We start from the raw sequence: 22,552 nt of genomic DNA on the forward strand, positions 1-22,552 counted from the left end.
CCGCATAATTACACAGTATTTTGGAGATCTGTGTTGCTGAATCCTTTGCAATTTGTTCAATTAATATTCGAGAAGTCAAAAGATAAAGATAGAGTTGGGAAGCTTAAGCCTTTAGCCACACAAACACACGGTGATTCCTTGTTTAAAATTCACGGAGGTGAAACTTTACTATGGATCACAGTGAACATGGATCCCGACCGAATGTCAACCAGCAAGTTTCGGTGAGAACATTTTGGTAAAAAGTCGCTTTTTACCGGAGATCAGCTGAGCCTGTGCCGCCCATAAAGCTGCTGTCGACTTCCCTGAGACACTGCGCGTCAACACACCCGTGGACACACACCTCCGACTATCAGGTACTGTTAAACTCACTAAAACACTAGCAACACATTAAAAAGATAAGGGATTTTCCAGAATTATCATAGTAAATGTGTCTAAAAGCATCTGAATCCGTCCCAATGCAATCACGTTTTTGTTTTTTTTTCTTTCTTTTTTTTCTCGTCCGTCGCTATCAATATCCTCAAACACAAATATTTCATCCTCGCCCAAATTAATGGGGAAATTGTCGTTTTCTCAGTCCGAATAGCTGTTTTTGTTGGAGGCTCCCATTAAAAACAATGTGAAGATGTGAGGAGCCATCAACATGTGACGTCATCGTATGCGACTTCCGGTAGAGGCAGGGCTTTTCTGTTAGCAAGCAAAAGTTGCGAACTTTATCGTGGATGATGGGTTGTACTTGTATAGCGCTTTTCTACCTTCAAGGTACTCAAAGCGCTTTGACACTACTTCCACATTTACCCATTCACACACACATTCACACACTGATGGAGGGAGCTGCCATGCAAGGCGCCAACCAGCACCCATCAGGAGCAAGGGTGAAGTGTCTTGCTCAGGACACAACGGACGTGACGAGGTTGGTACTAGGTGGGTATTGAACCAGGGAGGCTCGGGTTGCGCACGGCCACTCTCCCACTGCGCCACGCTACTAAATCCTTTCAGCAAAAATATTGCAATATCGCGAAATGATCAAGTATGACACATAGAATGGACCTGCTATCCCCGTTTAAATAAGAAAATCTTATTTCAGTAGGCCTTTAAAAAAGTTACGTACCGTGAGTTCTTCCCTTCACCCATGTCTCCTCTTCAGGTGCTGCCAAAGCAATGTTGTCCTTCCGTGCTACGCGATGTCCATGCTGCACATTTTGCAGGAAATGTCTTCTTATATGACTAAATTAATCGCCAACTATTTGTATAATCGATTTTATTCTATTTAATCGATTATTTGTTGCAGCCATAGTCCAAGTATTGATCCCTGAGGTACGCCACAACAATTGTTTAGCTCTGGGGAAATGAGTTCGCCTATTTTCACGTATTGCTTCCTGTTGTTTACGTAGCTTCTAACCCAGTTCAAGACCAACCCTCTGATTCCATAACTCTCACATTTTTTTATTAAGATACTGTGATTAATTATGTCAAATGCTTTTGTTAAATCCATAACCACTGCAGCAGCACATTTTTTGCTATCTATAGCATTAGTAATCTTCTCCGTTATTTCGATTATTGCCATTGATGTTGAGATGTTAGCTTTGTATACGTATTGGTTGTCTGTGAGTGCCTCATTTTTATTTATGAATTTGTCTAATCTGTTGTATAACAGTTTTTCAATAATTTTAGAAAATTGTGGAAGTAGAGAAACAGATCTGTAGTTTGTAAACTGGGGTTTTTCACCAGTCTAATTAGTTGGTACGACTTTTGCTATTTTCATTTTATCTGGGAATTTGCCTGTTTGAAATGATAGGTTGCTAATATATGTTAAAGGTTCTGAAATCACTTCTATAACCTTTTTTATCGTTGCCATGTCAATGCCGTTAAATTGAGTTGAGGTCTTGGATTTATATTTTTTCACAATATTGATAATTTCCTCTTTGTCACTCCTTCGAGAAACAGAGAGTTGGGGTTTCTGTCGACAGTGTCATTCAAGTCCTCAACCGACTCGGGATCTGGAATCTCTTCCCCCAGATTTGGTCCAATGGTCACAGAATACTTATTGAAGCTTTCAACTACTTTGTTCATATTTTAATTTTTTACATTTCCATCTGAGAAGTACTTAGAATAATCCTTCTTAGTACCATTTTTAATAATGCTAATTAGGATGCCCCGTGTTACTCTCATATTGTTGTTGTTCCGGTCTGATAATGGACTGTAATATACGTTACTCCGTGTTTGTAGTATGCCAGTGAGTTTGTTCTTATACGTTTTGTACTTGTTGTACTACGTTTTGTTTTCTGCTTCTATAGATCTTTGTGCTATAAATGTTCTAAATAATGTATTATTTTTGTTGCAAGCATATTTCAGTCCTTTTGTCATCCATGGTTGATTATTTTTCTTTTGCTTCTTACTAAATTGTTTCAATGGACAGTGTTTGTCATTAACCATCTCAAAGGTATGCATCATCTGCATCATTTTCACTGTGTATATTGTCCTAACTTTGATTTCTCAGATAATTTTTGAAAGTTGTCATACTTGTTCTGTACATATTCTTTGAAATGTCTTTTTGTTATCAATGTTCCTCTTCTTCTAGTTTCCGTCATAGATTATGAAAACTGGCAGATGATCCCTGATGGCGGATATTTGCAGACTACTTATGGTATTATTATCAAAATCATTAGTAAAAATATTATCAATGTCCTGAGATTCTGCTTGGCCTTGTGATTTTAGGATATAAACTCAGGCTATGCATTGTCTCAATAAAGTCACCTATGGGCTTTTGTTTGTTAGGTTTCAAGAGGTTAATGTTGAAGTCTTCACATAAGAAAATTATTTTTTGACGGATTTCAGTAAAAGTTGCCTTAATACATCTCTCAAACGTATCATTGTTTGACTTCGGTGATCTATATATACAACTGATCAGTACGTTTTTGCTTTTTTAATGCCAATCTATGGTTATACGTTCTAAGACATTATCAATAGCTAATGGCATAATTATTTCCCTGGTGTGAAAGAAACAGTTTATATCTGGATCTATATCCTTATCTAATTCCTATTGTAATCTATGCTACTGAAGGTTTTCAGTTCCATACATTCCTGTTCACCAACCATTTGTGTTGCTCTATAATTGTCTATAAGTGTAGATGAGTGTGCACCTGAGTAAATATGTTCTTGTTCGGTAATCCTTGGGAGCCTTGTATTTTTGTAGTTGAATGTCACTGTTTGTTTTCCGTCAGACTCCATTACCGTTGTTGTTGTAGTTGCTGGGAGTTCTGATATTCGTACAGATCCTTGATGTCTTTGACAACTGGGTCTCTTGCTTGTGGCCCTCCATTCACATAGATGTTGCAGTGAGGGCTCCTTTTCGTCAGGTCGCGTGCTTTCTTGGTGATTTCAGCATTGTGTTTAGTGAGGTGCTCATTCATGTACACATTTGTGCCCTTCAGCTTTTTTCCCTGTGTCAGCAATGCCATTTTGGATTTCCTCTTGTTGAGCTTAACGATGGTGACAGGCATGGTGTTGCCCCCTCTTCTATTCAGTGAATTGCATGTATCAATAGTGTTAATATCGACATCAATTCCCTGTGATTGCAGAAAGTTGACCACTTATTGCTCTGTTGAAGCAGTGTCCATGTCATCTGGTTCTCTGTTGTCAACTGTTGCTCTTGCATAGGATCGAGGATTGTTGTTTAACCCTAAAACAATTTTAAATATATATAAATGAACAATTAACAATACATGTAGGTTGTACGGTATACTGGTACTAATGAAGTACTGCAATACTAATGAATTGAAATCAATATTATAATGCCTTTGAAAAATACCAGTACCGTTCTTTCATCTGAATGCTGCTGTGCGGCGGTGACTACAGAGCCAAGGCGCATGATGTTGAGTGTGTCAAAATGCACACACAAAGGGCATACAAGCAATAACATCTTGGAGAGAAAGAATAGCACAAAATGACAATTTTAATGGTTAAAGAGGGTGCGTGAAGAACAATATGGAGGTATTTGGGCTTCAAAACTAACGATAAAGGTGAGGCAGGAACAGGGAGGCGCCACGCTGCAACTGCTGCTTTAGAACACGCCTCGCCAAATGTGGCGATTAGTATTACCACCTTTACTTCGAACTTGGGTAAACATTTATATAATAATCATTCAGATCTGCACAAGGAGTTATAAATAGTGACATGTAATAATGTAGTTGTTACACCTGTCCAGCTGTTCGGCTCCAGGCAGACCTAAGTCAAGGAGCACAGGGCAGACGTTCCTTTCAGGGTCGATGTTTTCATCGGGGAAAACACCCTTCACTTTAACTGGCAATGTTTTCTTTAAGCTAATTTTTCGGTTCAGAATAATGAGACAGCCGATTTGTGACAATCTCGTTGCGTTATTATTAGTTTTGCAGCACACAACCCGTTCATCCTTCTACTGCGCAGTGCAAGCGCTACCTCTCTCTCTCTTTACTCGTCCACTCCCTCACTGATGTCACTCAACCAACACGTTGACATTCTCACAAACGCACGCTGTATGCTACTCTCATGAGGTAACTAACTACCCTGCTGTGCACATGTAGATAGGTAGACGCGCACACAGCTGCTTGGCTTGATGCCAAATATTAGCGGAGTTAAGACCGCCAATCTAGTGTCAACTAATGCAAGTGAAATGACTGTATTTCGTAAAAAAAAAAATGCTACAATTTGTGTTTTATGTTGAACAAATGTGTGTTTTACCTGCTTTATGCCTTATCCGTGTACATTTATCCATAGTTATTATTTGAATACTTACTAATAATTGTTTTTTTCTTAAATCACAGACCAAGAGTGTCAACTTATGAACTTGATTATGGCAGACTATATGTAATATGGAAAATTTTGAATTTTTCTTTGAATAAAACAAGATAAGACTAATGTGTTAAATGCCCTCTAATTTATGTTAACCTTGTAAAATTGTTATTTGAGTGCAATAGGAAACATATAATTATTGTATTGTTGCAGGATTTTCTGTTAAAATAAAACCAATTTTGAAATTCCTTTATTCGAAAAAGTATCGAAAAGTATAGATATACATTTTGGTTACCTTTACCAAATTATTGGCATGGCGACTTGTCCAGGGTGTACCCCGCCTTCCGCCCGATTGTAGCTGAGATAGGCGCCAGCGCCCCCCGCGACCCCAAAAAGGGAATAAGCGGTAGAAAATGGATGGATGGATGGAACATCAAATATGTTGTCTTTGTAGCATATTCAACTGAATATGGGTTGAAAATGATTTGCAAATTATTGCATTCCGTTTATATTTTTATATTTACATCTAACACAATTTCCCAACTCATATGGATACAGGGTTTGGTGATTGTCACTAAAGGCATCAAAACTATTGACACCTCTGAAGTGAAAACCATTTCAGGTGACTACCTCTTGAAGCTCATCAAGAATGCCAAGTGTGCAAAGTAGTAATCAGAGCAAAGGGTTGCTATTTTGAAGAAACTTGAATATAAAACATATTTTCTGTTATTTCACCTTTTTTTGTTAAGTACATAACCCCACATATGTTCATTCAAAGTTTTGATGCCTACAGTGAAAATCTACAATGTAAATAGTCATGAAATTAAAGAACATGGATTGAATGAGAAGGTGTGTCCAAACTTTTGGCCTGCACTGTATATGTATATGTATATGTATATACAGTCGCCATCAAAAGTTTACATACACTTGTAAAGAACATAATGTCATGGCTGTCTTGGGTTTCCAATGCTCTAAAGTGATTGGAGCACATCCTTGTTTGTCACAAAAAAACATTAATGACGTTAGGTTCTTTTTATGAATTTATTATGGGTCTACTCAAATCAAATCAAAAGTATACATGCAGCAATGTTAATTTTTGGTTAAATGTCCTTTGGCAAGTTTCACTGCAATAAGGCACTTTTGGTAGCCATCCACAAGCTTCTGGCAAGCTTCTGGTTGAATGTTTAAACCACTCCTCTTGACAAAATTGGTGCAATTCAGCTAAATTTGTTGGTTTTCTGACATGGACATGTGTCTTCAGCATTGTCCACACGTTTAAGTCAGGACTTTGGGAAAGCCATTCCAAAACCTTAACTCTAGGTTGATTTAGCATTCCTTTACTACTTTTAACACGTGTTTGGGGTCATTGTCCTGTTGGAACAGCCAACTGTGCCCAACACTCAACCTTCGGGATGATGATTTTAGGTTGTCCTGAAGAATTTGGAGGTAATCCTCCTTTTTCATTGTACCATTTACTCTCTGTAAAGCACCAGTTCCATCGGCATCAAAACAAGCCCAGAGCATAATACTACCACCACCATGCTTGACGGTAGAGCGGTGTTCCTGGGATTAATAGCCTCAACTTTTCTCTTCCAAACATATTGCTGGGTATAGTGGCCAAACAGGTACATTTTTGTTTCATCTGACCACAGAACATTCTTCCAGAAAGTCTTATCTTTGTCCATGTGATGTCAGATGTGTGTGTATACACATATATATATATATATATATATATATATATAATGTGTGTGTGTGCGTGTATATATATATATATATATATATATATATATATGTATATATGTACATATGTACATGTGTGTATGTATATATACACACACACTATATATATATATGTATATATATATATATATATATATATATATATATATATATATATATATGTGTGTGTGTATGTATATATTTATATATGTACATGTATACATGGATATATGTACACATATATATGTGTGTATATTTGCACATATGTGTGTATGTGTATATAAATATATATGTGTGTGTGTGTGTGTGTGTGTGTGTGTGTGCGTGTGCGTGTACACCGGCATCAAGTAAAAATCGAGATTTGGATATTTTTTTGAGCACCTCTACAACATAGATTTTCTAATGAAAATTTCAGCTTTTCTGTTTTGTGTTATTATTGTAAAAATAGCATTTCCACTTTTGCTTGTTATATCACACCTGTTTGCTCTTTTTTTGTGCATTTTTTTTTCAGTAAAAATATTTTGTAGAATGTGCCACAGACCATTAAAATAATAGCTGTGAGCCATAAATGGCCCTCAGGAAACCCGTGGTTTAGGCACTCAATTCACTGGAATGATATGCGGGGAAACTGATATATAAACACACACATATATGACAGTTTTCACACATGAGTCATGTGTTAACCAAGACGGTGGACGAAAGTGAGGGCGTATGAAAACAAAGATAACACTTTGAAATTCAACTTTAGAATGATTCTCACTAGTATTCAAATATATGCCCTGCCATATTTTGGAGGAGTTGAAGACAGAGTATTTTTTATTGTTAAAAGAATAAACCAAAAAAATTGGGCTACAGCAAAAAGGAGCAGGTTTCTGTCTGCGCATGTGTCTGGTTCTACCTGTGAATCACTGCACAAAGAAGTGTGGCAATTTGGCAAGCAGTGGAAAAGAAAGCGTAATTCATAATTGTGTGAAATTACGAGTTTGTTTATATAAGCACTGGTGCTATCTTGTTTGTGTCCTCTCTAGGGGTCGGTGGCGCAATTGGCTACATGCTAGGTGGTCTTGACTGGACTGGCACAGCTTTAGGTCAAGCTTTTAAGTCCCAGCAGCAAGTGCTCTTCCTTTTTGCAGCCATTTTCTTCATCACCTCTGTCATACTGCACATGTTTAGCATCCCCGAGAGGCCCTTAGGGACATCTCAGCAGACTATAGCTGCAAATAGAAGAGAGCTGAGCAGCCAATTGTCCTCCAGACCAGTTAGTCACATACCACCACTTCTGGATATAATCACAGAGGAGGGCGCCTCTTTTAGAGAAGACGACCAATCGGATCCCGAGGCCAGAGAAATGGACTTCCTGGTTATGGAGCGAGTGCGTAGTAAGAGTGACTCCGTCTTAGCAATGCCAGACGCTACAATCAAGCTGGATCCTGATCTAGACCCGGAGGTCCAGCTTTTCTTGCCTGAAGTGCAAAAAGGTTTAACTGAGATCCAAGAAGGTCTACAGTATTCTTTCAAATCTTCAGACCAGGGTACTGTTGGATCTTCCAAACTCACGGATGGGATGGTGGTTTTGGAATCCGGAGATTCTGAGATTAATGGTCACACAAATAGTCCGTCCACTGAGGGATCCCATTTGAAACCAATGGTGAAGTAGAGCTCATATGTGATTCATGCTTAAAAAGCTTTTTGTTAACATTGTCCCTTTCTTTCCTTGAGCAGACAAAGCTGTCCAATGGCGTCACTGAGCACTGCAATTCAAACAAAAGCCACATCTCCAACAAACCTGGCGCCCGTCTCCATGGCGCCGCCACTTCGCCCCGACCACACAAGCACACATTCTACCGACAAGTAATTTTATGCCTTTGGAGAAGAATCGTTAATTTGAAAAATGACAAATGTGTCTTTCTATTTCTTCAGCCGTCTTTCACCTTCTCCTACTATGGACGAGTGGGCTCGCAGCGATACAGACTGCGACAGACAACTGCCTCAAGCCTGCCGCCCATCACCACTTCCCGCAGTCTCAACGATTTGAGCGATCTGCAGCAGCGTCTGGACAGAAGGGAGTTTCAGCTTTCCACGAGCAGTCTGTCTTCTGAGGCCTCCAGTAGCGACAGCGAGTCTGACAAGGGCACCACCGTGCGACTCCTCTGGTTGTCCATGTTAAAGGTAAGGGCAATTATCAGCAACGTAGGGCAGCACGGTGGAAGAGGGGTTAGTGCGTCTGCCTCACAATATGAAGGTCCTGAGTAGTCCTGGTTTCAATCCCGGGCTTGGGATCTTTCTGTGTGGAGTTTGCATGTTCTCCCCGTGACTGCGTGGGTTCCCTCCGGGTACTCCGGCTTCCTCCCACCTCCAAAGACATGCACCTGGGGATAGGTTGATTGGCAACACTAAATTGGCCCTAGTGTGTGAATGTGAGTGTGAATGTTGTCTGTCTATCTGGCGACTTGTCCAGGGTGTACGCTGCCTTCCGCCCGATTGTAGCTGAGATATGCACCAGCACCCCCCGCGATCCCAAAGGGAATAAGCGGTAGAAAATGGATGGATATCTTTAAATATTCATTTTTGTGTGAAGTAATCATAGTTCCTTCTCTTGTGCTTTACAGATGCCACAGCAGCTGTGGAGGCTGTGTCTGTGCCACTTGGTCACATGGTTCTCCTACATAGCGGAAGCTGTTTTTTACACGGATTTCATGGGGCAAGTCATTTACAAAGGAGACCCCCAGGTATACACACACACTCCTTGCTGTTGTTGCATGATACACTGCAAGTAGAGCACATCCGTCCATGTCTGCCTGGATTTTAAAATCATGATGTGCTATGTAGGCCTGGACCGACAACAAATTTTCCTCAACAATATACTGACCCTACAAATTATTGCCGATAAACGATATTATTGCCATTATTTTTTGGGGAAAACCAAAATAACCACTGATGTAATGATAATACATAATAATAATGCATGTATAGTCTTTTAAATGTAATAAACATGTTTTAACCTTGTAATTGGGATGTAAACTTGTAAATCCCCGCGTTAAATAAAACAAACAAATGATAACAATAAAACATATTTAGGCCCAATCCCAATACACCACCTTGCCCTACTTTTTAGCCCTATCCCTACATTTTGTGCGGTCCCGTTAAGGTAGTTGTGTCCCAATGACTCTTTGAAGGACTCTTGGAACGTTAGATTGTAATGTTAGCCACCTAGACAAGCTAACTAGATAAAATGCAAAATAATAATACAAAAATACTAAGACTTTGTTTATATGTTATTTTATGGGAGACCGGGCTTTCTGCTCCGCTGTACCGAGTCTGTGGAACGCTTTCCCTGACCACCTGAGGGCACCTCAGACTGTGGATGCTTTTAAAAAAGGCTTAAAAACCCATCTTTTTAAAAAACCCTTTTTATAGATATGCATGCTGGTTCTAGCTATCGGGCTGTTTCTAGTTTTATATTTTATTTATTTCTATTTTTTTAAATTATTATTACTACTATTTTTTACACTGTGGAACTTTGAGGTTGTTTGCTCAACGTAAAGAGCTTTTTTACAAATAAAATCTATTATTATTATTATTATTATTATTATTATTATTTTTCATCCACATGTCCTCACCAATGTCACAGCCGCATTCGTGTGTCAAAACGCAACACTGAGCGCATACCACCCATCCATCCATTTTCTACCCCTTACTCCCTCTTGGGGTCGAGGGGGGTTCCCTCCGGGTACTCCGGCTTCCTCCCACTTCCAAAGACATGCACCTGGGGATAGGTTGATTGGCAACACTAAATTGGCCCTAGAGTGTGAATGTTGTCTGTCTATCTGCGATGAGGTGGTGACTTGTCCAGGGTGTACCCTGCCTTCCGCCCGATTGTAGCTGAGCGCATACAATCATACTAATCGTCCAAAGCATGGGTGTCAAACTCTGGCCCGCGGGCCAAATTTAGCCCGCCGTGTAATTTCATTTGGCCCTTGAGGTAATATCAAATTAAGATTAGAGCTGGCCTCTGTAACACTGCATTCACCGCTGATACTCATACTTGCCAACCCTCACGATTTTCCCGGGAGACTACCAAAGTTCAGTGCCCCTCCCGAAAATCTCCCGGGGCAACCATTCTTCCGAATTTTTCCCGATTTCCACCCGGACAACAATATTGGGGGCGTGCCTTGAGGGCACTGCCTTTAGCGTCCTCTACAGCCTGTCTTCACATCCGCTTTTCCGCCATATAAACAACGTGCCGGTCCAGTCACATAATATATGCTGCTTTAACACACACAAGTGAATGCTAGGCATACTTGATCAACAGCCATAAGGGTCACACTGAGGGTGTCCGTATAAAAAACTTTAACACTTTTACAAATATGCCCCACACTTGTGAAGACAGACCAAACAAGAATGACAAACACATTTCGGGAGAACATCCACACCGTAGCACAACATAAACTCAACAGAAGAAATACCCAGAATCCCTTGCAGCACTAACTCTTCCAGGACGCTACAATATACACCCCCGCTACCACCAAACCCCGCTCCCCCAATTTTATTTACATTTTATTTTATGATGCCATTGATATTTTTTACTCATTATTATAATTTGAAACTCGATTTTGTATGTGACTATAAAGCTACATAAGCCTTGCTTGTTTAATATTCAATGCAAAACTTGTTTGGGTCCCTATTAAAAGCTTAATTTGTTAAACCTTGGCCCGCGGCTTTGTTCAGTTTTAAATTTTGGCCCACTCTGTATTTGAGTTTGACACCCCTGGTCCAAAGGAATAAGGACAAAATAACAGCAATTCTATTGGTTAATAAAAAATGGTGTGTGAAAGGCAATATGAAGGTGTTTGGGCTTTAGAACTGTCAATACAGTAGGTACAGGACATGCATACAGCTGGTTGGCTTATTGAAAATTATTAGTGGAGCCCACGTAATGTAAAATAATATGAGTGAATTGACTGAATTTCATAACAAATTCCCACCATTTCATTTGTGTTTTATCTTTAACGGCTTCACGGTGGCAGAGGGGTTAGTGCGTCTGCCTCACAATACGAAGGTCCTGCAGTCCTGGGTTCAAATCCAGGCTCGGTATCTTTCTGTGTGGAGTTTGCATGTTCTCCCCGTGAATGCGTGGGTTCCCTCCGGGTACTCCGGCTTCCTCCCACTTCCAAAGACATGCACCTGGGGATAGGTTGATTGGCAACACTAAATTGGCCCTAGTGTGTGAATGTGAGTGTGAATGTTGTCTGTCTATCTGTGTTGGCCCTGCGATGAGGTGGCGACTTGTCCAGGGTGTACCCCGCCTTCCGCCCGATTGTAGCTGAGATAGGCGCCAGCGCCCCCCGCGACCCCGAAAGGGAATAAGCGGTAGAAAATGGATGGATGGATTTAACGATGTGGGTTTTACATGTTACTTATCTGTGTATTTTTATCCTTGTTTTCAGTGTTTACAAGTTATTGTATTTGTCTTAAAGCACAGGTCAAAATTGGCAACCATAAATCATGAGGCATTTAATACAATGTCGATAACTCATAATATTCTATTGTAACCTAATTCTAGATTATGGCAGGCTTTATCTAATATGTAAAATGTTTGTAAACTGTTATTTGAGTGCAATAAGAAACATGTTTAATCATTAGTTTTATCATAAATGTTCTGTTAAAATGAAGCCTATAATGACATTGTTTGTGTTCTCCTTTGATTTGAAAAGTATTGAAATACATAACGATATACATTTTGGTACCAAAATATTTGTGTCGGTTTAACTCTAGGTGGGACATATGTGCAAAAGTAACTATGCTGTTGCTTATGTGCCCAAACGTAATCTATGCAGGATGGTCACTGAAGGCATCAAAACTATGAATGTGGACATACATGTGGAGTTAAGGTGAAATAACTGAAAACATGTTTTATATTCTATCTTCTTCAAAATAGCTACCATTTGCTGTGATTAGGCCAACACGTGCTAAACACTTCTGGCAACTCCTTCAAGACTGTTGGAAAACCGTTTCAGGTGACTACCTCTTGAAGCTCATCGAGAGAATGCCAAGAGAATGCCAACATGTTTTCAGTAATTTCACCTTTTTTTGTTTAATACATAACTTCACATGTGTTCATTCATAGTCTTGATGCCTTCAGTGACAATCTACAATGTAAAGAGTCATGAAAATAGAAAAAACATTGAATTGAATTAGAAGGTGTGTCCAATATTTATATGTGTGTGCGTGTGTGTTTGTTTGTGTGTGCGTGTGTGTTTGTTGTGTGTGTGTGTGTGTGTGTGTGTGTGTGTGTGTGTGTGTGTGTGTGTGTGTGTGTGTGTGTGTGTGTGCGTGTGTGTGTGTGTGTGTGTGTGTGTGTGTGTGTGTGTGTGTGTGTGTGTGTGTTGTGTGTGTGTGTATATATATATATACGGCGTGGCGCAGTGGGAGAGTAGCTGAGCGCAACCCGAGGGTCACTGGTTCAAATCCCACCTAGAACCAATCTCGTCACGTCCATTGTGTCCTGAGCAAGACACTTCACCCTTGCTCCTGATGGGTGCTGGTTGGCGCCTTGCATGGCAGCTCCCTCCATCAGTGTGTGAATGTGTGTGTGAATGGGTAAATGTGGAAGTAGTGTCAAAGCGCTTTGAGTACCTTGAAGGTAGAAAAGCGCTATACAAGTACAACCCGTTTATATATATATATATATATATATATATATACACACACACATCCATCCATCCATTTACTACCGCTTATTCCCTTTGGGGTCGCTGGGGGGCGCTTGTGCCTATCTCAGCTACAATCGGGCGGAAGGCGTTGTCCACCCTGAACAAGTCGCTACCTCATCAAAGTGTATATATATATATATACCTATATATATATATATAGGTATATATATATGTGTACAGTGGGGCAAAAAAGTATTTAGTCAGTGCAAGTTCTCCCACTTAAAATGATGACAGAAGTCTGACATTTTTATCATAGGTTCACTTCAACTGTGAAAGACAGAATGTGAAAAAAAAAATCCAGGAATTGACATTGTAGGAATTTTGAATATTTTATTTGTAAATTATGGTGGAAAATAAGTATTTGGTCAAACATTCAAAGCTCTCACTGTTTAAAGGAGGTTTTGGCTCAAAATCTCACGATACATGGCACCATTCATTCTTTCCTTAACACTTATCAACCGTCCTGTCCCCTTAGCAGAAAAACAGCCCCAAAGCATGATGTTTCTACCCCCATGCTTCACAGTAGGTGTGGTGTTCTTGGAATGCAACTCAGTATTTTTCTTCCTCCAAACACGACAAGCTGAGTTTATACCAAAATGGATACATGGATGATACAGCAGAGGATTGGGAGAATGTCATGTGGTCAGATGAAACCAAAATAGAACTTTTTGGTCTAAACTCAACTCGTCGTGTTTGAAGGAAGAAGAATACTGAGTTGCATCCCAAGAACACCACACCAACTATCATGCTTTGGGGCTGTTTTTCTGTTAAGGGGACAGGTCGATTGATCTGTGTTAAGGAAAAAATTAATGTGGCCATGTATCGTGAGATTTTGAACCAAAACCTCCTTCCATAAGTGAGAGCTTTGAATGGTTGACTAAATACCTATTTTCCACCATAGTTTACAAATACATTCTTTAAAATTCCTACAATGTGAATTCCTGGATTTTTTTTCACATTCTGTCTTTCACAGTTGAAGTGTACCTATGATGAAAATGACAGACCTCTGTCATCATTTTAAGTGGGAGAACTTGCACAATCGGTGGCTGACTAAATACTTTTTTGCCCCACTGTATATATATACATGTGTATATACATAAATATATATTTATATATATAAATAAATGTATGTATATATGTACATATATATAAATACATGTATGTATGTATAAATATATATATATATATATGTCGGGGTAACACCCTTCACTTTACCCGTCAATGGGTCTTCTAAGCTCCACTTTCACGTCACAATGACGAGACCGCCGATTTGTGACAATCTGGTTGCTTTATTATTAGTTTTGCAGGACCCAACCGGACCTATTTTTCATTCTACTGGCAGTTGCAAACGCTACCTCTCTCTCTCTTTGCTCGCCCACTTACTCACTGACGTCACTCATCCAACACATTGCCTTTCTCTGAAACACATACGGGCCCTGAAACACCCACGTCGGATTGATGGCAACCTACAATCTTTAAAATAATTTTTGAAAAATCAATCTTGTTAATTGTGTCGTGAATTGGGTCCATTTTACGGAAGAAAAGAGTCACAAATGATATAGTCTATAATTGACAAAGCCTAACCAGGGTTTATCGTGGCCAATAATGAACTATTAACACAATCAACTTGACATTGGTCATACTGCATGTGACAGGCTTGTGTCGTGGGGTCTTCAGGACCGAAGCAGGGGTTCAAGTTGACAATTCTTTTTAATCTTTTTACACACAATATTTCTTCTTTCGTTTGTTCCCAAAAGGATTTTCTTTTCATTTTTAATTTTCACAACAGTTCATCTTCTCTGTTCGCTCCCCAAGTCTTTTCAGTCTTAGTTCGTTCACTCACAAAGTTTTTAACTCGCTCAGTCCTCCCACAACCCTTCTGGCGTCCTCAGCACCTCCTCGGGTCCTTCTGGCTTTTCAGCCCCGCCCTGCAGTCACCAACGCTGCTAAATAGAGACAGGTGAATAGATAACTCTTTCCAGCTGAGGTATTCAATCACCTGTCATCTTGCTTCCAGCCGGCTCCTGTGCATGCCCCGTCGACAGGCGGCGCGTGACCACGCCCCGCCTCTCACAGGCCTCCACCGTCAGTTTCAGGCCGGGCACCCATCCGGCCTGTGGAGCACCCGGAAGTTGTATGGCTGTAATGCGAGGTACCACCGGCTGATCCGTGCGTTTGCATCCTTCATCCGGTGGAGCCATTGGAGCGGTTTGTTGTGGTCCGAACAGAGACTGAAGGCGCGCCCCAGGAGGTAGTAGCGGAAGGCCCCGACCGCCCATCGGATGGCGAGGCACTCCCTCTCTACCGTACTGTACCTCGCCTCCCGGTCTGAGAGTTTCCGGCTGATGTACAGAATGGGGCGGTCGACACCCCCCACCCGTTGGGACAGCACCGCCCCCAGTCCCCTGGCCGATGCGTCCGCCTGCAGACAAAAGGGGATGGTGAAGTCAGGCATACATAGTACCGGTTTCTCGCATAGTGCCGTCTTTACCTGCTCGAACGCCCGCTGGCACTGCTCCGTCCACTGGACCAGCTCTGGGGCACCCTTTCGGGTGAGGTCAGTTAGTGGGCTGGTCAAGTCCGCGAACCGTGGAATAAAGCGGCGGTAATATCCCGCCAGGCCCAAAAACTGCCTCACCTCCTTTTTTGTCTTGGGGGGTGGACAGGCCGCAATCGCAGCTGTTTTGTCCCCCCCCCCCCAAGTGGTACCCCAGGTACTGTACCTCCCTCCGGCCAACCGCACACTTTGCCGGGTTGGCGGTGAGCCCCGCCTGCCTCAGGGCCTCGAGCACCGCCCCCTCCCGCTGCATATGCTGTTCCCAGCCGCTACTTTGGATGATGACGTCATCCAAATATGCGGCCGCGTATGCCGCGTGGGGGCGCACCACCCGGTCCATGAGACACTGGTACGTGGCGGGGTCACCGAACAAACCAAACGGCAGTGTCACGAACTGGAATAAACCTTCCGGAGTGGAGAAGGCCGTTTTTTTCCTTGGACTCTGGTGATAAGGGAATCTGCCAGTAGCCCTTGGTTAAATCCATCCATCCATCCATTCATCCTTCCATCCGCTTATCCGAGGTCGGGTCGCGGGGGCAACAGCCTAAGCAGGGAAACCCAGACTTCCCTCTCCCCAGCCACTTCGTCTAGCTCTTCCCGAGGGATCCCGAGGCGTTCCCAGGCCAGCCGGGAGACATAGTCTTCCCAACGTGTCCTGGGTCTTCCCCGTGGCCTCCTACCGGTTGGACGTGCCCTAAACACCCCCCTAGGGAGGCGTTCGGGTGGGATCCTGACCAGATGCCCGAACCACCTCATCTGGCTCCTCTCGATGTGAAGGAGCAGTGGCTTTACTTTGAGTTCCTCCCGGATGGCAGAGCTTCTCACCCTATCTCTAAGGGAGAGCCCCGCCACACGGTGGAGGAAACTCATTTCGGCCGCTTGTACCCCTGATCTTATCCTTTCGGTCATGACCCAAAGCCCATGACCATAGGTGAGGATGGAAACGTAGATCGACCGGTAAATTGAGAGCTTTGCCTTCCGGCTCAGCTCCTTCTTCACCACAACGGATCGGTACAACGTCCGCATTACTGAAGACGCCGCACCGAACCGCCTGTCGATCTCACGATCCACTCTTCCCCCACTCGTGAACAAGACTCCTAGGTACTTGAACTCCTCTACTTGGGGCAGGGTCTCCTCCCCAACCCGGAGATGGCATTCCACCCTTTTCCGGGCGAGAACCATGGAGTCGGACTTGGAGGTGCTGATTCTCATTCCGGTCGCTTCACACTCGGCTGCGAACCGATCCAGTGAGAGCTGAAGATCCCGGTCAGATGAAGCCATCAGGACCACATCATCTGCAAAAAGCAGAGACCTAATCCTGCGGTCACCAAACCGGAACCCCTCAACGCCTTGACTGCGCCTAGAAAATCCAGTGTGGTGAAAAAGCGAGCAGTGCCTAGCCGATCCAGGAGCTCGTCGACCCGGGGCATTGGGTACGCATCAAAACGTGACACCTCACTCACCTTGCGGTAATCCACACAGAAGCGTTTGGAGCCATCCTTCTTTCCCACCAGAACAATTGGGCTACACCACGCGCTGTGGGATTCTTCTATCACCCCTAGTTCCAGCATGGTTTTTAATTCTTCCCGAACTACTTTGCGCTTGTGCTCGGGAAGTCTGTATGGTCGAGTCCGCACCGTAACCCCCGGGCTGGTCTCGATGTGATGTTGGATGAGGTTTGTGCGGCCGGGCCGCGCGGAGAACACATCAGAAAAGCGCTGTTGTAGCGCTGCAACATCCGCTTTCTGTTTGAGCGTGAGGTGATCATCACAGGGGAGGGGAGGGGAAGGGGCAGAGCGCGGGACCTCTGGCCCCAACTCCTCCTCCTCTCTTACTACCGTCACCATGGAAACAGGCTCCGCCTCCTTCCATGCTTTCAGCAGATTGAGGTGGTAAATTTAGGTGTCTCCGCCTCGGTCCGAGCGCCGAACCGCATAGTCCACATCCCCCACTTGTCATGTGACCTCAAAGGGTCCTTGCCATCGCGCAAGTAATTTAGAGCTGGAACTTGGAAGTAATAAAAGGACTTTTTCTCCCGGTGCAAATTTTCGCAGCTGGGTTCCCTGGTTGTACGTGCGTTTTTGGCGTTCTTGGGCTTGGAGCAAATTCTCCCGTGATAAGTGCCCCAATGTGTGGAGTCAAGTCCATAACGTACTGGACTTCAGTTTTACTGGAGCTCGGACCTTCCTCCCAGCTTCCCTTAATTATGTCCAGCACTCCATGCGGCTTCCTGCCGTACAACAACTCGAATGGTGTAAAACCTAGGGAGGACTGGGGTACCTCCCGCATCGCAAACGTGAGGGGATCCAGCCATTTGTCCCAATTTGGTTTGTCGTTGTGCGTGAACTTACGGATCATGGTTTTTAGCGTTTTGTTCAACCGTTCCACCAGCCCATCTGTTTGGGGGTGGTACACGCTGGTGCGGATCGCTTTGATACCCAGTAATCCGTATAGTTCCTTTACTGTATGTGACATGAAGGACGTGCCCTGGTCGGTCAGGATCTCTTTCGGGATCCCGACCCGGGAGATAATTTGAAACAGCGCTTGCGCTACGCTCCTTGCGGAGATGGAGCGCAGAGGCACTGCTTCGGGATAGCGCGTTGCGTAATCCACTAGGACTAACACAAAGCGATATCCCCGTGAGCTCGGGTGCAATAGCCCGATGAGGTCCATGCCTATTCTTCCGAATGGGACCTCTATAAGTGGTAATGGGCGCAAGGGCGCCTTCGGGACGGCTGCTGGATTTACCAGTTGGCATTCCGGGCAGGTGGTGCACCAGCGGCGCACGTCTGCCCGGATGCCCGGCCAATAGAACCGGGCCACTACCCGATTAAGTGTTTTGTCGTCACCCATATGTCCAGCCATTGGGTTCACATGCGCTGCCTGGAAAACCATTTCCCGGTGGCGTTTCGGCACTAGCAACTGGGTGATCTCTTCTCCCGTCTGAGTGTCACGGGTCACTCTATACAGCCTATCTCTTATAATGGAGAAATGAGGAAATACCCGCGCCGCTCCCGGGCGCATAAGCTGACCGTCGATATAGTCGACTTGGTCCCAGGCCGCGCGCATAGTTTCGTCTTGCGACTGCTCGAGGGGAAAATCCTCCGTAGGATGCCAATAGGAGGCCGGGGGGGCGTCCCGCGAAGCCCCCGCCGGTTCCCGCTTGGCAGTGGCGGAAGGCCCCGCCTCGCCACTAAGAACCGCGCGGATACTCCCTTTTCCTATGGTCCGTGAACGCCTCCCCACACATTGCGTCACGAGAAGTGGAAACCCCGGCCAATTCGTCCCTAATATTATGGGAGGCGTAAGGTGCGCACTTATAGCAACCTTCACACTATGCTTTTGTCCCCGATGCCAAATTTCTACTGGAACAATGGGATGCACATCCCCATGAATACATCTAATTCGCCCCTGTGTTGCCTGCCTCAACGCCCCGGGCCGAACCAGGTTTTGGTGGATCATGGTTTGTTTGCACCCCGAATCCACCATTGCCCGGTATATACTCCCTCGAACCCTTACCGGGACACAGTACGCCTCCCCTGGATCGGAGGCGGGTGCTGGGGGCTCGACCACCCGTATCACCTGCCCCACCTCCATCAGTGAGCACTCCCTGCGCACGTGACCAGGTTGGCCGCACCCCCAGCACACCGGCTCTGGCGTTCGAGGTGCCGTCTGCGGGGGAAAGCCCTTGTTGCGCAGCGCCGGAAACCTGGACAGAGGGAGGAATGTTACACACATTATAATCCCCCTCTCCCCCCCTCAATAGTACTGGAGGATGACGTTGTGTGTGCGTGTGTGTGTGTGTGTGTGTGTGTGTGTGTGTGTGTGTGTGTGTGTGTGTGTGTGTGTGTGTGTGTGTGCATGTCCCTGTCCGGGCTGGCGACCTGCTCTACCGCGGCCTCCTGTGTCTGCCAGTTCCGTCTCCGGGGTGCTGGGATGGGCCGCTCGTGGTGCTGCTCTGGGTCTGTCGGCTGCCCGTGGCGCTGGTTTGGGTCTTTCGGCGGTCTTGGCGCTTCCCTCCCGGTGTACTGCCAGATGATCCTCGGCCAGGGCCACCGCGGCCATCAGGTCCTGCGGGCGATGGTACCGCACCCAAGCGGCCTTCCGGGCTGGGATGGCCTCCACAAACTGCTCCAGGAGGATCCGCTCCAGCCTCTTGCTATCGGCCTCCTGGGGTTCAAGCCACCGGACGACCGCATCCCGTAGCTGCTGCGCCAGCACGAATGGTCGATCCTCGGGCCCCAGTCGCATGGCACGGAACCGGCGTCGGTGGTCCTCCGGGTGGCTGCCGATGCGGTCTAATATTGCCCGGCGTAGGTTGGGGAAATGCACCCGAGCATGCGCTGGGAGACTAAGCGACGCCCGCTGCGCCTCCCCCGCCAGGAGCGGCAGCAGCTTGACACCCCACTCGGTGTCCGGCCAGCTGCATGCTGTCGCTGTGGTCTCAAACACGTCGAGGAATACTTGCGGGTCCTCTCGCTCCGACATCCTCTGCATGGCGGTCCCCTTCTCCTTCTCCTTTCCTCCGGACTAGCTCACCAGTGCTTGCAGTACCTCCGTCTGTTGCATGCTTGCCTCCATCTGCTGCTTGGTGGCTGCCGACACCTCCGCCAGCACTCTTCCCAGTGCCTCCAGGGGGTTTGGGGCCGTCATCCTTCCTTGGTCCTCGCTTGGTTGGGGGCAAACTGTGACAGGCTTGTGTCGTGGGGTCTTCAAGACCGAAGGATCACAGCAGGGGTTCAAGTTGACAATTCTTTTTAATCTTTTTACACACAATATTTCTTCTTTCGTTTGTTCCCAAAATGATTTTCTTTTCATTTTTAATTTTCACACAGTTCATCTTCTCTGTTCGCTCCCCAAGTCTTTTCAGTCTTAGTTCCTTCACTCACAAAGTTTTAACTCGCTCAGTCCTCTCACAACCCTTCTGGCGTCCTCAGCACCTCCTGGGGTCCTTCTGGCTTTTCAGCCCCGCCCTGCAGTCACCAACGCTGCTAAATAGAGACAGGTGATTAGATAACTCGTTCCAGCTGAGGTATCCACTCACCTGTCATCTTGCTTCTAGCCGGTCCTATGCATGCCCCGTCGACAGGCGGCGCGTGACCACGCCCCGCCTCTCACACTGCACAACAGCCAGCTACTCAACATGTACCATATAGTGAACCCACACTAAACAACAACGACAAACACATTTTGGAAGAATATTTTCACTGCAACACAACATAAACACTACAGAACAAATTCCCAGAATTCCCTGCAGCTTCCGGGACGCTACAATATAAACAAACGCCAATGGTGGATCTACACCAAACACCTTCTGTAATGATACCGTAGTAGTATCTAGTCGATACTACTATGATTACATCGATATTTTTTAACATCACAAAATCTTCTGTCGTTTATTTTAAATTTATATTATGTCTATGAACATTTTCCTGAAGGAACTCTCCTGAAAGAATAAATAAAGTACCATCTAAACTCAGAAAATATGCCCCTAGACAAATGAGGACTTTGAATATGACCAATGTATGATTCTGTAACTACTTGGTATCGGATTGATAACCAAATTTGTGGTATCATCCAAAACTAATGTAAAGTATCAAACAACAGAAGAATAAGTTATTATTACATTTTAACAGAAGTGGTGATAGAACATGTTAAAACAGAAAATAAGCAGATATTAACAGTAAATGAAAAAGTTCATTAATAATCAATGTTTACAGTTTGTCCCTCATAATGTTGATACATTAATCGAATGATAATTGACACAATATATTACTGCACATGTCAGCAGACTAATTAGGAGCCTTTGTTTGCTTACTTACTACTAAAAGACAAGTTGTCTAGTATGTTCACTGTTTTATTTGAGGACTAAATTGCAATAATAAACATATTTTAATTTACCGTAAGATTTTTTTGTTAAAATAAAGGCAATAATTAAATTTTTTGTGGTCTCTTTTATTTAGAAAAGTACCGAAGACGTTTTGCCTCTCATCCAAATAGACTTCAATCCAATTCTAAAACTATATCTGAGAACATGATGAAGCCCACTTGAATGTGAGGCTAAATGACTTCTCAGACAAATCAAACTGTCCAGTTGCAATCGATTGAATGCCCTGAGATTACAATGACTTGGATGAATGAAAACATCCATAGACATAAAACCAAAATAATACAGGATTGTATTTCTTCTTTCGAACTAAGTTTTTTTTGTATCATTATTGTTTTGCCAGGCACCACTCAACTCCACTGAGTTCCAGAATTATAACAGTGGAGTCCAGATGGGATGCTGGGGACTTGTGGTCTATGCTGGAACTGCTGCTGTTAGCTCAGGTGATAACAGACATAAATCCAAATAACCATTTCAACACTTTTTATTAATTTTTGTCCTCTTGTTTCCCTTCCAAACATGGCAGCCATCCTTCAAAAATACCTGGATAATTTTGACTTGAGCATCAAAGTCGTCTACATTGTCGGCACTTTGGGCTTCTCAATCGGTCAGTTCCCATGACAATATGTTGTTCAAATTATATAAAAAAAGATAAAATAAAATAAACTTTTAGGTTTATCAAGAATCAGCTCATTTACTTTTCTAACCTTAGGAACCGCTGTAATGGCCATTTTCCCTAATGTGTACGTTGCCATGGTGATGATCAGCAGCATGGGTGTCAGCTCCATGAGCATATCTTATTGTCCGTATGCCTTACTAGGACAGTACCATGAAATCAAAGAGGTATTGCCACCAGCCAACACTTGTTTGAACATAAAAGCGAAAATGAAATGTGAAAAAAAATAAAAA

General features: G+C 43.9%; 1 protein-coding gene across 6 annotated transcripts in view; it reads left to right on the top strand.

Moving 5' to 3' along the window:
* Positions 1–22,552, top strand: part of LOC133561972 (solute carrier family 45 member 4-like) — a 63,821-nt gene that overhangs the window by 32,785 nt on the left and 8,484 nt on the right. For all 6 annotated transcript variants that reach the window (XM_061915721.1, XM_061915723.1, XM_061915719.1 and 3 more), the window contains 7 exons: positions 7,515–8,134; positions 8,209–8,337; positions 8,407–8,655; positions 9,096–9,215; positions 21,987–22,086; positions 22,170–22,250; positions 22,356–22,486. In XM_061915721.1, coding sequence (XP_061771705.1) covers positions 7,515–8,134; positions 8,209–8,337; positions 8,407–8,655; positions 9,096–9,215; positions 21,987–22,086; positions 22,170–22,250; positions 22,356–22,486 — 1,430 coding nt within the window. The remainder of the gene's footprint in view (positions 1–7,514; positions 8,135–8,208; positions 8,338–8,406; positions 8,656–9,095; positions 9,216–21,986; positions 22,087–22,169; positions 22,251–22,355; positions 22,487–22,552) is intronic.

The sequence above is a fragment of the Nerophis ophidion genome, linkage group LG11 (genome assembly GCF_033978795.1).
Source record: "Nerophis ophidion isolate RoL-2023_Sa linkage group LG11, RoL_Noph_v1.0, whole genome shotgun sequence".
Classification (NCBI taxonomy): domain Eukaryota; kingdom Metazoa; phylum Chordata; class Actinopteri; order Syngnathiformes; family Syngnathidae; genus Nerophis; species Nerophis ophidion.